Genomic DNA, 14,177 nt, shown 5'->3' on the forward strand with positions numbered 1-14,177 from the left:
TCTATACACACCCTCCGCCAACCTGGGGAGAGCAACGGACTTAACTCATGCTCCCTTCATGCCTGAGTGTCCAAGTTGCTCCTTTACACCTGACAGGGGGGAGTTTCCCTGGTTGGACGTAGCGCGTGGAAGGAACACGTTATTCCAACCAGTTCCTTTCCCCTCCATCAGGCTCCCCGGCTGGCCAGCCCATAGATTCTAATCATGCATTCTGCATATTTCCGGTTCAGGCCTTTGTCACTCTTCGCCAATAGAAGTCTATGTAGAAGAGACGCCATTGGACTGGCCCAATGAAGTGAACGGAGTTGTCCTAACTCTCTAGTAACACGTTTTAAGTCTATCTGGACACAGCACACTTTTATGTCCATATTATATGGAAATCGCTGGACACGCAATGGGACTTTTATGTCCATCAGTATATGCTGCTGTGTATGACCATATGGTTATATTGATCAGATGGGCAGTTTTGGATAACCAGAACCGACGGTGATGGGACAGAATGGGCATTGGCGAATGCTGGCAGGTGATGCTGGCTTTGCCCCACCCGCTGCCTGGGTCAGTCGCCATTGCCGTGACCGACCAGTCCTGCCTACACAGGGGATGACCGTGCCATTCCAACTTCCATAACACAGTGAGGAGTAATGCTGCCCAACCTAGTCGACACATTCCATCTAAGACCAGATGGAGTTGCCTGAAAGAATACTGTTTGTTTTTCCGCGACTTTGAAAGCTAAGTTTCTGAATCATTAATGTGGCTGGTTGCTTAATAAAACATAATTATGTTGTATGACAAACCAGGGTAATGGGGGCTTTCATGTAGGATTTGTTTGGTATGAGGAGAGGGGTTGGAGCTTTAAGCTAGTAATTTCTTGATTTGGAAGATGGGATATGGTGGGTTGGTGCTGGAGAGATAATACCTCACAGTGTGTGTGCAGTCTTCAATTGATGTTTTACTGTGTGAGTTGCTCTGTCTGGGAGGGGGGCGGTCTGTTGAGACTAATCAGCATACATCCAGTCATGCATGTTCTTACTGTAGCATCTTTATTGATATTGTGAAGTGTGTCTATCACTCTCTTGGTCTCTCCAGTGATTATGATTTAATTAGATTTCCAAATTTCCTTTAGAATTGTTAGAAGAAGTACTCTGCTTTCTCTGTCTGTGTGCTCTTAAGATGTGATCATTAATCAGTGGATGAAAGTATTTGAGAGGCAATCATGGCTGAGTAATGTACTAATTAAATATATGACTTTCCGTTGGTCATGCTCTTAAAGAGAAATTGTAAACAGGCCTTTACTATGATGAGTTATGTTTTTAGCCCACAAGATGCCACTATATCACAGAAAATGATTGTCCTCCTGACCTATAAAGATTATGAGAGTAGACAAGCTAGGCCCGATTTGGGAATTAATTTGCTCAGAGGTGTTAATGGCTCTATCAAAAGCAGAGCTTGTTTGCAAGGTGCAGAAATTGGCATCTGACTGTGAAATTGTTGTTCCCTGTGGATGTACTTGGCTTAGACATAAAGGAGAGATGGTGGTGCTTAATCATGGTTGTACCCTGCAAAGCCCCATGGCCTGGTGTTCACTGTTCAGTAAGGCTTAATGGATTCTATTCAGCACAGTTTGAATATTTTGGAGCTTGTGTATTAGACCACCGTTACGTTTCAAAACATTTTTCATTTTTTTCCCCCAGTATTTCATGAATAAAATGTAAAAGAAAAAAAAACAAATTTCCATGAAATTCTACGCAGATCGTAAATTGCAATAACAATTAGAATAAATTGTGTCCATATATGGGCACAAAAGGGGCCAGGTCCACAACAAACAAATCACTGGCCCCTTTTGTGCCCATATATGGAGCTGAGTGGACCTGGCCCCTTTTGTGCCCATATATGGAGCTGAGTGATTGCTGATGCAACACACTCCATATTTGGATAGCGGGACAGACACACGGACAGACAGACAGACAGACAGACAGACATGATCTGCTAGGTCTCATAGTAAGTGCTCACTGCGTTCGCAACAAACAATGGCAATGTTGTGGGTCAGCTCTATTACTTTTTATTTTCTCTGTTACAGTACAAAGTAAACCTTAGCTGTTTTGACTGGTTGTTTACAGAAACACTCAAAGCTGGGCATAGGAGGGGCTAGCACCCCTCAAAAATCATAGACCACACTTTCTTTTAATAACCTGCCTGCAGCAATGCATGTAAACAAAAGGTGACATAATATTTAACACGGAATAAACATGAAAACAAGCCTAAGGCTCAAAATGGTTTACAGGTGGTACTGAATTGACAAACCGGTTCAATTTGAAATTAGTTGCACATTGTAGACCACAGCATAAGCAGATGTCCCTTCTGTGTGCCTTGAAATGCTTCAAATCGACCTCATGGTGGCGCTGAAGCAATAAATAACAGGTCACAACACGACCCTGGATAGGCAACCCGGGCCTAGTGTGGATCTGTGCTCTGAGGAGTGCACATTTCTAGTTGGTTTTTGAGTGGTGCAACCACTCCTACAACCAGCAATGTCCATACCTGTTTGTGTACATGGTGTGCGCATGCGTGAAATTGGAACGACAGAAGTATGTGACATGGCTGCCACCTGCTGGACGCAAATCCAACTTCTGACTGTCTAGGTTCGCTAAAGAAGGAAAGGCCGAGCCAAAATAATAATGAAAAAATAGTTCTCAGTGTAGCGGATTGATATCCATAATAAAGCTAATCTGACGGAGCAGAAAGAGAGAGAGAGAGAGAGAGAGAGAGGAGGGGGGGAGAGAGAGGGGAGTTGCACCACTCGGTTCACACAGGTGTGATTTTTTTACTTTGTTGCTCGTTCCACCTGTTTCAAATGGATGTTTTACTGGGTCTGGAGGGAGCTCAGTGGTGCACTTAAGGTGATCTCTAGCATTGAAAGTTGTTGAACACACCCTTTTGCCTCTTGGTCATATTTTCACAGATTCAGAAGTTTCGTTATGCCTTGTGGCAATTTCTCGTGTGAAAAGTAGTCTCGGTTAAATATATGCTTATGTCCTAACCTGTCCCGCCATAGCATGGAATCATAGGGTTGTCTAGGCTTGTCTATCGTTAGCAATCGAGGGAGATGAAGAGAAAACCACTGAGTAACGGATGATCACTTTGCTGAGGCTGGCCGTTGGCTAATTCTCAGTATGACTTATTTCAGCAGGGAAATGGAACACAAAATCTTTAGTCAATTCTTTGTTTTGAAGTGGTAGTTTTAGATCTTGTGTTCAAGGACAAATTGCTCATGGTTTGTTTGTTTGGACTTTTTATTAATAGAATCTTGTCTTGATAATTAATGCTTATTGCAGTCATAATTATTATAAACGGAACGGTTTACCAAAGAGAATGCTCTGTGAACTATGTATGTTTGCAAATAGTGCCTGTCTGTTTTCATCTTTTAGACAGCAGGTGGTGATACACCTACATAGTCTGCAGTCTTTGATTTGGCCAGCCAATGCTCTGCTCTGGGAAATGCTTTCAGCAGGGAAATGGAACACAAAATCTTTAGTCAATTCTTTGTTTTAAAGTGGTAGTTTTAGATCTTGTGTTCAAGGACAAATTGCTCATGGTTTGTTTGTTTGGATTTTTTATTAATAGAATCTTGTCTTGATAATTAATGCTTATTGCAGTCATAATTATTATAAACAGAACAGTTTACCAAAGAGAATGCTCTGTGAACTATGTATGTTTGCAAATAGTGCCTGTCTGTTTTCATCTTTTAGACAGCAGGTGGTGATACACCTACATAGTCTGCAGTCTTTGATTTGGCCAGCCAATGCTCTGCTCAGACAGCCCAGTATCCCCTGCAGTCGATGGTAATATTAGCTTCCCCGGAATAGTCATCTCCAGGTCTCCATTACTGGAAAGTATTGTCAACTTCAGAGTTCTGACAGTTTGAACCAGTTCAGTCACAGACAGTTAAAAGTATAGTCTAGTCATTATCTTCTAGTAGACTCATTATAGGCTATAAATCTCTCTCTAGATAAGTCCCTCTATATTTTGAAATTTCTATCTCACCAGCTCACACTCTCTGAACATGCTTTGACTCTAGATTAATATTTTATTTGAATCCTTGATGGATGAAGATGTCAAATATTAATGGGATGTTAATGTACTATGATTAGCTAATGTGTTGACTGAGACAGAGGAAAAAAGGCCACATTGGTCCTTTAGCACCAGAGACTTGTAAAACAGGTGGGGCATTTAGTAGGGCTGGGTGAAGTGGACAAAATCAAATGTCCCAATATCTTTCACCAATATTGTGACGATTTTTATTTTTATATTTTTTTAAACATTACAGAAACGGTGAAAATGGCAGATCTACAAGCTCACAATGCGTTGCGATGCTTGCTTGCTTGTAAATCGGCTATTTTATAAGTGAAAAACAACCAGGAAAAGGCAACACTTGATATTGTGATAGAAGAAGGAGAAGACACTTCAGCACCTCGTGCAGTTTAAGCCTTTTTATTCTGGTGCTGCTAGTATAATGAATGACTGTCGTTTCGATCTTGCGATCTTCCTCAGAGTATTGAAATGGCAGGGTTTGCGGATGCATTTATATTCAGGGGTAGGTGAGGGCTGTGCTCTCAATAAGCCAGTGGTAGTTGCCTCTGTTCCATGGTAGTAACCCCGTTCTGCTCTAGTGTCTTCTCCTTCTGACTGCAACTAACTACCGGTACTGTCCCTGTTCCTGTGATGCACCGCACTAGCCGTTTCAAGCTTGAGGCACGTTGGTAGCTTTTCTTTGTTCTCACTTGATATTGTGATAATAGATATTGCGATATCCAAAACCCCAGACGATATATTATCTAGTCTCATATAACATTATTATAATATTATTGATATAGCCAAAGCATTTAGCCAAAGCATTTAGATACTACACCTTCTCTGGATAAATTGTGTAAATGTACTCCAAACTGTCCACTGTAGGTCATCGACGTTGCAATGTACGTGTATTGCAATCTCTATGTGTAATAGTCACATCCAAAAGTATGTGATTTACAGTAAATTGGGTCCATCTGTCACATGCTCACAAAAAAAAACCTACCCAAAATAATATGTAACCCATGCATTTGTCTGATCCATCATATAATAAAGATGGGGACATACTCCAGCTTGTTAAGCCAGAAATTGGAATCCATGGAAATGGCATACCGTGTAATGCCTGTTGTCACTGTTGACTGTGTGACACCTGTGTTTTCTGCTGTCTTTCCTACATTACTCTCTTGTTTGCTGTCATACATCATCCTGTATTATTGCTATCCAGGCTTTGTAATTAGTGCCAACATTGAAACAATTAAAGTACCCTTGTCCCCTGGTGCATGATGAATAACATTATGTGAGCAGCGGTGGTAGAAAACATGTCAAAATCCTGAGATTTACTGAAAAGCCTTTTATCCAAAGAAAAGCTTTACAATGTGCATCTTATTCATTCATTCACACACATCCACACACCAACCATTAAGCAGCATACGTTTCAACTCAAGGACACTTTGACACTAACCAAGGGGTAAGCCGCCAGGGATGGCTGCCGTACCACCTGAGCCTAGTTTACACTATTGAAACTGCAGTATTAATGGGAAAATGAGCAATACAATCTGTCTGTTGATCGTGGCTCTTTAAACAAAGCCATTGCTAATGCATATCAAGACTCAAGAGCCAAGGCAGATCTTTGACCCATGTTTGCCTTTAACATGTCTGTCTTATCATGTCTCTTCATCCCTCTTGTGCTGTAGTTGGCTGAGTACCGGCAGAGGAAAGCCCATGCAGACAGCCAGAAGAAACAGAAGAAGAAGAAAAGGAAGCCAGGAGAGGAGTCGTCGGAGGGAGATTCACCCGGCGGGGTGAAGGTAGAGCAAGACCAGCCTGCAGGGGAGAAGATATCTGGGGGAGGAATCCATGGAGTAGATGATCCACCCACCACAGAGTTTACCTTCTCCAGAACCCTGCGGAGCGGCGAGAAGGTCAAGCATGACCAGACCTACACCATAGAGGTAATAGTCACATAGTGGACTTAACCAATGCACTTAACCGATGCCTGTATATGGGAAGTTCTGCCTCCATCATTAATGTTTACAGTAGATGCCTGAAGAAGGTCTTTGACCCAATCGTCGCCAATAAAGTTTGTATTGCAAGTGCAGACGGTGTGTGGGTCTTTGTGCACTTTATGTGCATTTTTCTGAATACTTTGAGCCCTGCCTACGCACCCGCCTCAGAGCATACAGGACGGTGTGCATAAGACTTTGTTTCCTATGTACTGTAATAAACGGGTATGAGAAATGTAAAGAGCCCGTTCACAGAATATATATTTCTACTGTAAACATTAATGATGGAGGCAGAACTTCCCATATACAATTTCACAGGACGGATATTTTATTAAATCACTCTGGAATCACAATGGAACAACTATAATAAAAATGCAAGTTATAACTTCTCCCCACCCACTACAACCCCATCAAAGCATAGTACAATTCATTGATTGAATGCCATCAGCCGATGGACTTTAAAAGCATTAATCCATAACAATTCAACCTACATATTACATACAGTATATAGTTATAGTCATCCTAACCTTAAAACCTAATACACATTACAATACACAAGACAATTCATATCCGTTCACTGAATATCTTAAAGCGCTACTTAACTTTCCACAAGGAAACGACCCCCCCACAGGGTCGGAGCTTTGGCGCTGGGTCGGCTGTTTGTTTCAACGTTCAGTCTGTTTTGGTGTGTGGGAACCACCGCCGGTCCAACACCGTGAGCCGTCTCTGTTGGCTGTAGGAGACCGCTCTGGCCTATAGTCAGCTATCTTCGCCGCCGGAAGCCCTAACGGCATGCGAACGACACCCACCCCCCACCGTGAGTGCACGACAGTTCTCTCAGCTGGCTCGATCCGCCAGCCACATCAACAGAGCCCCGCTCTCCAGACACCCCGTGTCGTACTGACTCTGAGCAAAACAGTTTTATAGTTTCTCCTTCCTCAAACCAATGTCCAGCCGTGAATGATCAGTGTGACGCACGTATCTCATACTCAGGTGACGGCCATCAGTCTGTGATTGAAACTTGTCATTTCTGACGTTACTCCAAATTCAGGTTCACTACAGTACTCTCATACAATTTCAGTATTATTCCAATTCTCATCACTTCTTTAACACGTTTTGTAATTCAAATCTATCCAATGTTAGATTCATTACTTCCGTTACTAGAGAATGTTGTTATGATGTGCTTTACTGAAGCTATGATGTACTTTGACCCAAGATCACATTATGTTCTTTTGGACATTCAAGTAGTTTCCTTTCAACACTACAAAAAAACACTTGCATGTGGTAGCTACCAGTTTCCATGGAAACAGACGGTTGCCTTTAAACAAGTTGAGCTACTGTGGTCTGTTTAATACGTGTGGCCTTGTTACACCCAACAACACAGACCTGGAAGCTGATTGAATAAAGCGATGTTTTCATATGTGGTTCATTTTGTCCAAGACCCATGCTCGCTCTCTAATTGAAAATGGGTTTATGACATTGCATAAGCACCTTGGCTGGCAATCCAGTCTGGCAGTGTGCCACGGGTTTGACTCCCAATCCCGACGGCCTTTACTGCATGTCTTCCCCCCCATCTCTCTCCCCATTTCCTGTCAGCCTACTGTCTGTCCCTCCGCAGATAATTGTAATGCAGCTGTTAATTCATTGATTTAATCAATTTGGGCTTGTTTTCTTCTTTCTTTTCATCCTCAGGTTAGCAGTGATCCTTTTAATTACACTAATTTAAACACAAACAGGAGGCACAGTTCACCCCTCACACACCCACGTGCCAAGTGACAGGTCCCATCTGCGAATTATTAGTAATTTATTACGAGATATAAATGTGCCACTTCAAAAGACAATAATGGAGCATAAGGCAGTAGAGACTAGGGAGTCAGTCAGTTTAAATTGGTAATTATTTGGAATCAACGAATAATCGATATATCAACGGATATCGTATCGTGGCCTCTGTATCGTGATACATATCTATCGTAAAGTTGCAGGCAATACCCAACAGTAGTCAGTAATAAGGGAGCATAAGGCAGTAGCTAGTCAATAATGATGATAATGTATGAATTCATTAAGGCAACATAAGGCAATATGGAGTGAATATTAATAGAGCATAAAGCAATCAGGCTGCAGACGGCAGTAGGGGATAACTAATGAGTGAGCATAAGGCAGCAGAGAGTTAGTAATAATGCTCTGTAAGGCAGTAGGGAGGTCCAATTTACAATTACAATTTAGGCATTTAGCAGACGCTCTTAATCCAGAGTGATTTACATTAAGCAAGAACAAAAAGCATGGCAATACGTCACATACATATAAAGTATTTATCATGAAACATGCGTAAGCTAAGAACGTAACAGTGGAATATCTATTTAATGAAACTATACATATATACGTGGGGAGAAGTAGTAATAAGACTATAAGGCAATAGGTAGGCAGTAATAAGGGAGCATGAGGCTGCGGCAGTATAGAGTTGGTTATAAGGGAGCAAAATAATTGAAAACTAATACTTTGATTTACCTTGCACCCTACTGAGCAATGTAACGTCACTGAAAAGTGAAAACTTACTTTTGTTATTGAAAAGGCTGGGTTAGTCAATAAATTCTCACCACATGAAAATCAATTGAGATATTTGCTATTCCTTTTTTTCTTTTTTAACATAGCATTATATTATATTATCTTATATTATCTTTGCAACAGTGTCTGTTCTTAACCATTCCAGTTAACCAGTCAGTTTGGCCAGAGGATTGAATCGCCCAGAGGCTTTCTTGTTCTTTATGTTCTGTCCACTGATGCCCCAGAGGAGCTAGACGTTGCTGTGGAAACTCTTTTCCCCTTGAAGTCCTGTACCTTGATACTGATTATAACCACTATTGTATAATGGCTCATGTACACATTTATTCAACTTCCTGCTACTCTTGTCTCAAGTCGAACACAGGAATGTTTCATAAAGAAAGAATTACATATCAAATGCGAAACCCTTCTAATGTCCAGGCGGATGTTAGATCCTTAGCTTACTTATGATTCTTGATGACTATTTTGTATATATTTGATGTATTAGCAGGTGTTGTTCTTGCTTACTGTAAATTGCTCTGGATTAAGAGCTAAATGCCTAAATTGTAAATTTCAAGAATTACAGTAGCCTACGTAATATAAGAATTCTACTGAAATAGTGCCTAAGATAAAAAAATGTATCACACCCGTGTGAAGTGAGTGGTGCAACTCCGTGGGGGGGGGGGGGGGGGGGGGGGGGGGGGGGGGGGGGGGAGGGGAGAGTTCCAGACCCACAGGAGCGCACCCAGGGTGCTGGCCCGATCAGAGTGGTGAAAAACAACCATGCTGTTTTTGTGCTCAGATGCACCCAGCCAGCCAGATACCCAGCCAGCCAGCCAGATACCCAGCCAGCCAGCCACACACATAGCTCTGTAAGGGAGTGGTTGCACCACTCAAAAATAAAGTAGAGGTACTTTTGTACTTTTCCAAAAAGTACATGTTCAATATTTGGATATTCGGTTACCTTATTAGACATGCAAGATGGAATAACCTTGAGCTCAAAAATTATAAGCGTCTCCCATAGGAAAATCTGCCAATTCTTTCTCTATCTGGATCTGTGGCTTTAAAAAAAGATTTGATCCAGAAATGAGCTGTTCAAAGGCCTGTAATAATGACTGTCATTACTCAAGGAGGAGAAAAAAAACAGTGCAGCAGTGTTTGTTTTAATGTAGGCCAACAAGACCAGACACCAGTTTTATGATGTTATTAACTACTGTACTGAACAAGATGACTGAAACATGAATGCTGTAGCATTTGCCAATTCAGTTGTGGGATGGGCTGCCTGCTTCAGGGGGGGGGGGGGTGTCAGCTAGGTGTGGAGGTATTGGTAACAGGGGGTGCATGGCCAAAAAGGTTTGGGAACCGCTGTTCTAGGGGCTGCAAGCGGCCCCATTGATCTTGTGGTCTTGTTGACTTCTGTGCTTATTTTTATTTAATTAATCCACTTGAACACTATGCTTGGGTTATCATCAGTCATGTTTCCCTGTGCAATGCCAATGACATTATTTCACTCTTATGTTGCAGCCGGAGAGTGAGATGTCCACCACAGCTGAAGACTATTCTTCAGAGGTAAGACAAGCGTTCTGAAGTTATGCATCACACTAATGGTCTTTCTGAGACAACATGTAGTCCAGGAAGTAAGTGAGCCCAGTGTCCATGACACTAGAGTTCATGGACACTTTGAAATACTGAAATATCTAAAAACACATACTACCCACATAAAAACCCCAGGAAAGTGTTTCTTGTCTCCCAAACATCATTGAAATAATATCTGGTTGCAAAAGGGGTGAAGTGGGGGGGGGGTGTCCTCTAAAATTCTAGCCTGCTGATTTAAATATATTATATGAATATGTTTTAAATATACAAATGTTTTAACTGATTACATGACCCCTTTCGGACATGACTGGTGGCAGAACGTTTAAAACTAATACAATTCAAAATAAATGGAAATATAATTCAGTTTAAATAAATACATAGCACTGTGCTGGTTCTAACAAAATTATACAGTATCATAATTTAATATTATATGAATGATTTTCAGGAGTTTCTATAGCTGAAGTGAAAACATTGAATTTGAAAGTCAATAATTTCCAGCACAGTATGTGAATCTTAGCCTTTCACTGACATGATTGTGACTTAACAGGTAAATGGTTGCCATGAGATGACTGAGAGCCAAATGGAGTCTGCCGAGGATTTTGTCTGGGTACAGTACATTAATGAAGCTAACCGCAAAACCAATCAATGCTACACTCGACTCTGCATTTTCTTTTTATATACCATTTCTGGCTGTCACTAGACGTCCTGTAACCTCACTAACCAAGTGCCTTTTATTCTTTATTACTGCTTCTTGGGATTTCACCGACTGCTTTGCATACTGGCTATAATGAGCTGCAGTAAATTATTTAATATATTGATTCTTTTTTTCAGTTGTTTGAATAATCTGTCTGATTAAATTAGACCTATGATCATTTTCATACTGTATGAACACAAAAATTACATCTTCAAATTGTTTAAGATGTTTACCAAGCAGTCACATTTTTAATTCTTTTTCATATTAAGGAAGAAGGTCAAGCATTCACATTTCAATGACGTTTTTACATGATAGATCACACAAAAAATATATAGTTTCCATCGAATTAATAATTTCACCCGTAACTGAGTATAATGTGAAAACTATAGGACTATTACACGGCAAATTTGCCTTGTAATTTGTCAAAATTATTTTATGATTGAAGTAAACAGGGTTTGAATTGGGCTGACATAAATGCGTCATGGACATCACATGCTGGCCACAGATCAACAATGGAGGCGTGCTGTTCCCCTGTGGATCCTGAGAACCGCATGATTAGATTCTTTAACAAATGGTGTAGTAGTGCCTTGTGACTGTGCAGGGCGTTGTGACCTTTCAGAGGTGTAAATTAGTAAAAAGGCTGAAGGAGTACAGTCTGAGAAAAGGAGAGGAGGAACAATGAACATTTGGTATTTGTTAGGTAACGGTCGGTGGTGCAGGAAAGAAAGACCTTGTTTTAATGTGTTATAGACTAGATGCAAATAATCATAGTGTCAAAAAGATATGAAGCTCACTCGTGTTGCCGATAATCAAGGTCTCAATATTTTACAAAAATATGCAATTTTGACACATCTGGGTGGTGTAGTGTTAAAACAAATACCCACAGTTCTTGGCAGCAGGGCCTGTCTTGGCCTGGTTCTCGGCAAACACAATAGGACAATTCCAATAATGAAACGTCCATCCTGGCATCCTCCACTCACGTAGTTAGCTCGTGTCTTAGCTTCCAATGAGGAGGAGAGGTGAGAACGTAATGAATGGGAATGATCCTCGCTCAGTCAGCATCATTTTGCAGCAATGGCATAGCTATGGGCTACTTTGCCTTTTTTTATATTTTGAAAAACATTTTGTATAGTTAAAATAGCCAATCTACAAGCTCACAACGTGTTGATGTAGATTGGCTATTTTAACTATTCAAAAATACAAAAATTGTTTATAATGCTTTATAAAGTTCAATTTGTGGGGGGAAAAAATAATAGAGGTACGCAGGGGTGGAGTTTCATTGAAATTAACTGCTTCAACTGCTTTGACCAATTTTATTCAGAGATATATCATTCACATTTCAGTATCTCCAATTTAATTAACTGGGATGACTAAATTAAGGGTAGAAAATATTAAAAAAAACTAACGGACACTCATACATGCGCGTCATTTTGCCTGGTGAGCATGCATTGCAACCCGCTTGTTTAAAGGTTTATAAAGATGCTGAAACTTGAGAATTAATGTCAAAACCAATTGTTAATACCATTTGGTCCTTCTTACTAATCCTCCATCAGTCATTCTTTCCTGGATTTTGTCCAAGTACCGATCTAGTATACTTGAAGCCCACTTTTGTGATTTGTCATCATGCTTGCTTTTTCCACCTACCCAGGAGGAGGTGGAGTCGCTGCAGCAGGTGGCAAAGGGAGACACACTGCAGGATATGGCGGATGCTCTGGCTGCTAAAACCCAGGCTGTGGAGGAGCTCAGTCAAGAGCTGGAGGCGATCAGGGCTGTCTTTGGCAAAGAAGGAGTGCAACAGGTGACTGACTGCCTTATGTCCAAATTTGCTATTCCTTTCGGTGCCAAAAACAATTATATTACTTGCCACCTTACAGACATGGCGGGCTTTCTAATGAGCATTTCTCTAGAACACTGCTAACAGTGAGAACAGATGGAATAGATGTGCTAATGAGAACAGATGGAAGATAATGATAATGTACAATGTGCTTCTACAGTCATTCGTGGAAGTAGTCCAGTTTCTAATTAGCAACGGTTGGTGACAAAAATGCATGAATCAGAACAATGGAAGACTGTACCACAAAACAGTACATTATGAGTTTTCTAAAAAACACTAGTATGTAGTTTTTGTGACGTTTTCTACTTGTATCCAAAACTCTGGGATTAGCCATGCAATTACAGTAAAAGGGTTCCTTCTACTGCAGTCTTTTATCTATCTGTGCCATAACATAACTAGGAAATTCGCAATTATGGGGAATTGCAACTTTGGTTGCTAAGTACAGTATGATGATAATGTATAATAATGATTATGATATATTGGCCCACGTGACATCACAAGGGGCGCAGCATAATAAAACTAAAACTTTTTGGGGTTGCTCTATGAATAAAGTCAGGCAATTACTATAGTTCGGTTGCCCTGTAGTAGTAAAAGCATTTGTCTATACATTGGCATTGGATAGTATTGTATTAACCCATTTCGGGCGGGATTCCGGGAACCCCTTTTGGTGTTTTAAACATTATGTTATAATTTAGCTTTTGAAAAATAGCAGATCTACAAGCCACACACACACTCACAGAGTGCCGCGCTATGAGCTTGTAGGTCTGCTATTTTTGAAGAATAGTGAAAATGTGTTGCAAATCTTTGAATATATATTCTTTCAAAGTGAATAATTCTAACTCTGATCTAAATTGGTTAATTGTATTCTGCTCCTACAGCTGCAGGACTTCGAGGCAGCCCTAAAGCAGCGCGATGGTATTATTACCCAGCTTACTGCCAATATGCAGCAAGCTCGCCAAGAGAAGGACGACGTTATGAGGGAATTCCTGGAGTTGACGGAACAAAGCCAGAAACTCCACATTCAGTTCCAGCAGGTGGGACGTTTCTAACTTCCACAGCATACTCCGTCCTATGATTCAGCTACAACTGCAGTTCCTCAAATACCAGTTCAATTTAGTTATTATTGAGCGTGCAGACTCCCACATTATAGACTGGTTTTGATTTGTCATCGTACTGGATTGTGACCGTCTATTGATCTGATTGATAATGACAGCTGCAGGCAGGTGAGACGCTGAGGAACACTAGCCACAGCAGCGCGGCCGCTGATCTTCTCCAGGCGAGGCAGCAGATTGTCCAGTACCAACAGCAGCTGGAGGAAATGAGCTCCCAAGTCAGAGTTCACCAGGAGAGGAATGATGAGCAGCTGCTGCAGATCGGTCAGCTTACGCACACAGTCAATGAGAGGGAGACGGTGAGTTGGCCACCTGCACAGTATGTTATACAGTGT

The 14,177-nt window shown here is 41.1% G+C and overlaps 1 protein-coding gene across 5 annotated transcripts in view; it reads left to right on the forward strand.

The window, feature by feature from the left end:
- Positions 1 to 14,177, forward strand: part of akap9 (A kinase (PRKA) anchor protein 9) — an 80,288-nt gene that overhangs the window by 5,683 nt on the left and 60,428 nt on the right. For all 5 annotated transcript variants that reach the window (XM_080788151.1, XM_080788149.1, XM_080788150.1 and 2 more), the window contains exons 2-7: positions 5,760 to 6,017; positions 10,131 to 10,175; positions 10,750 to 10,809; positions 12,545 to 12,694; positions 13,609 to 13,764; positions 13,944 to 14,141. In XM_080788151.1, the coding sequence (XP_080644277.1) occupies positions 5,760 to 6,017; positions 10,131 to 10,175; positions 10,750 to 10,809; positions 12,545 to 12,694; positions 13,609 to 13,764; positions 13,944 to 14,141 (867 nt within the window). The remainder of the gene's footprint in view (positions 1 to 5,759; positions 6,018 to 10,130; positions 10,176 to 10,749; positions 10,810 to 12,544; positions 12,695 to 13,608; positions 13,765 to 13,943; positions 14,142 to 14,177) is intronic.

The sequence above is a fragment of the Protomyctophum bolini genome, assembly GCF_963924005.1.
Source record: "Protomyctophum bolini genome assembly, chromosome: 17".
NCBI classification, from domain to species: Eukaryota; Metazoa; Chordata; class Actinopteri; order Myctophiformes; family Myctophidae; genus Protomyctophum; species Protomyctophum bolini.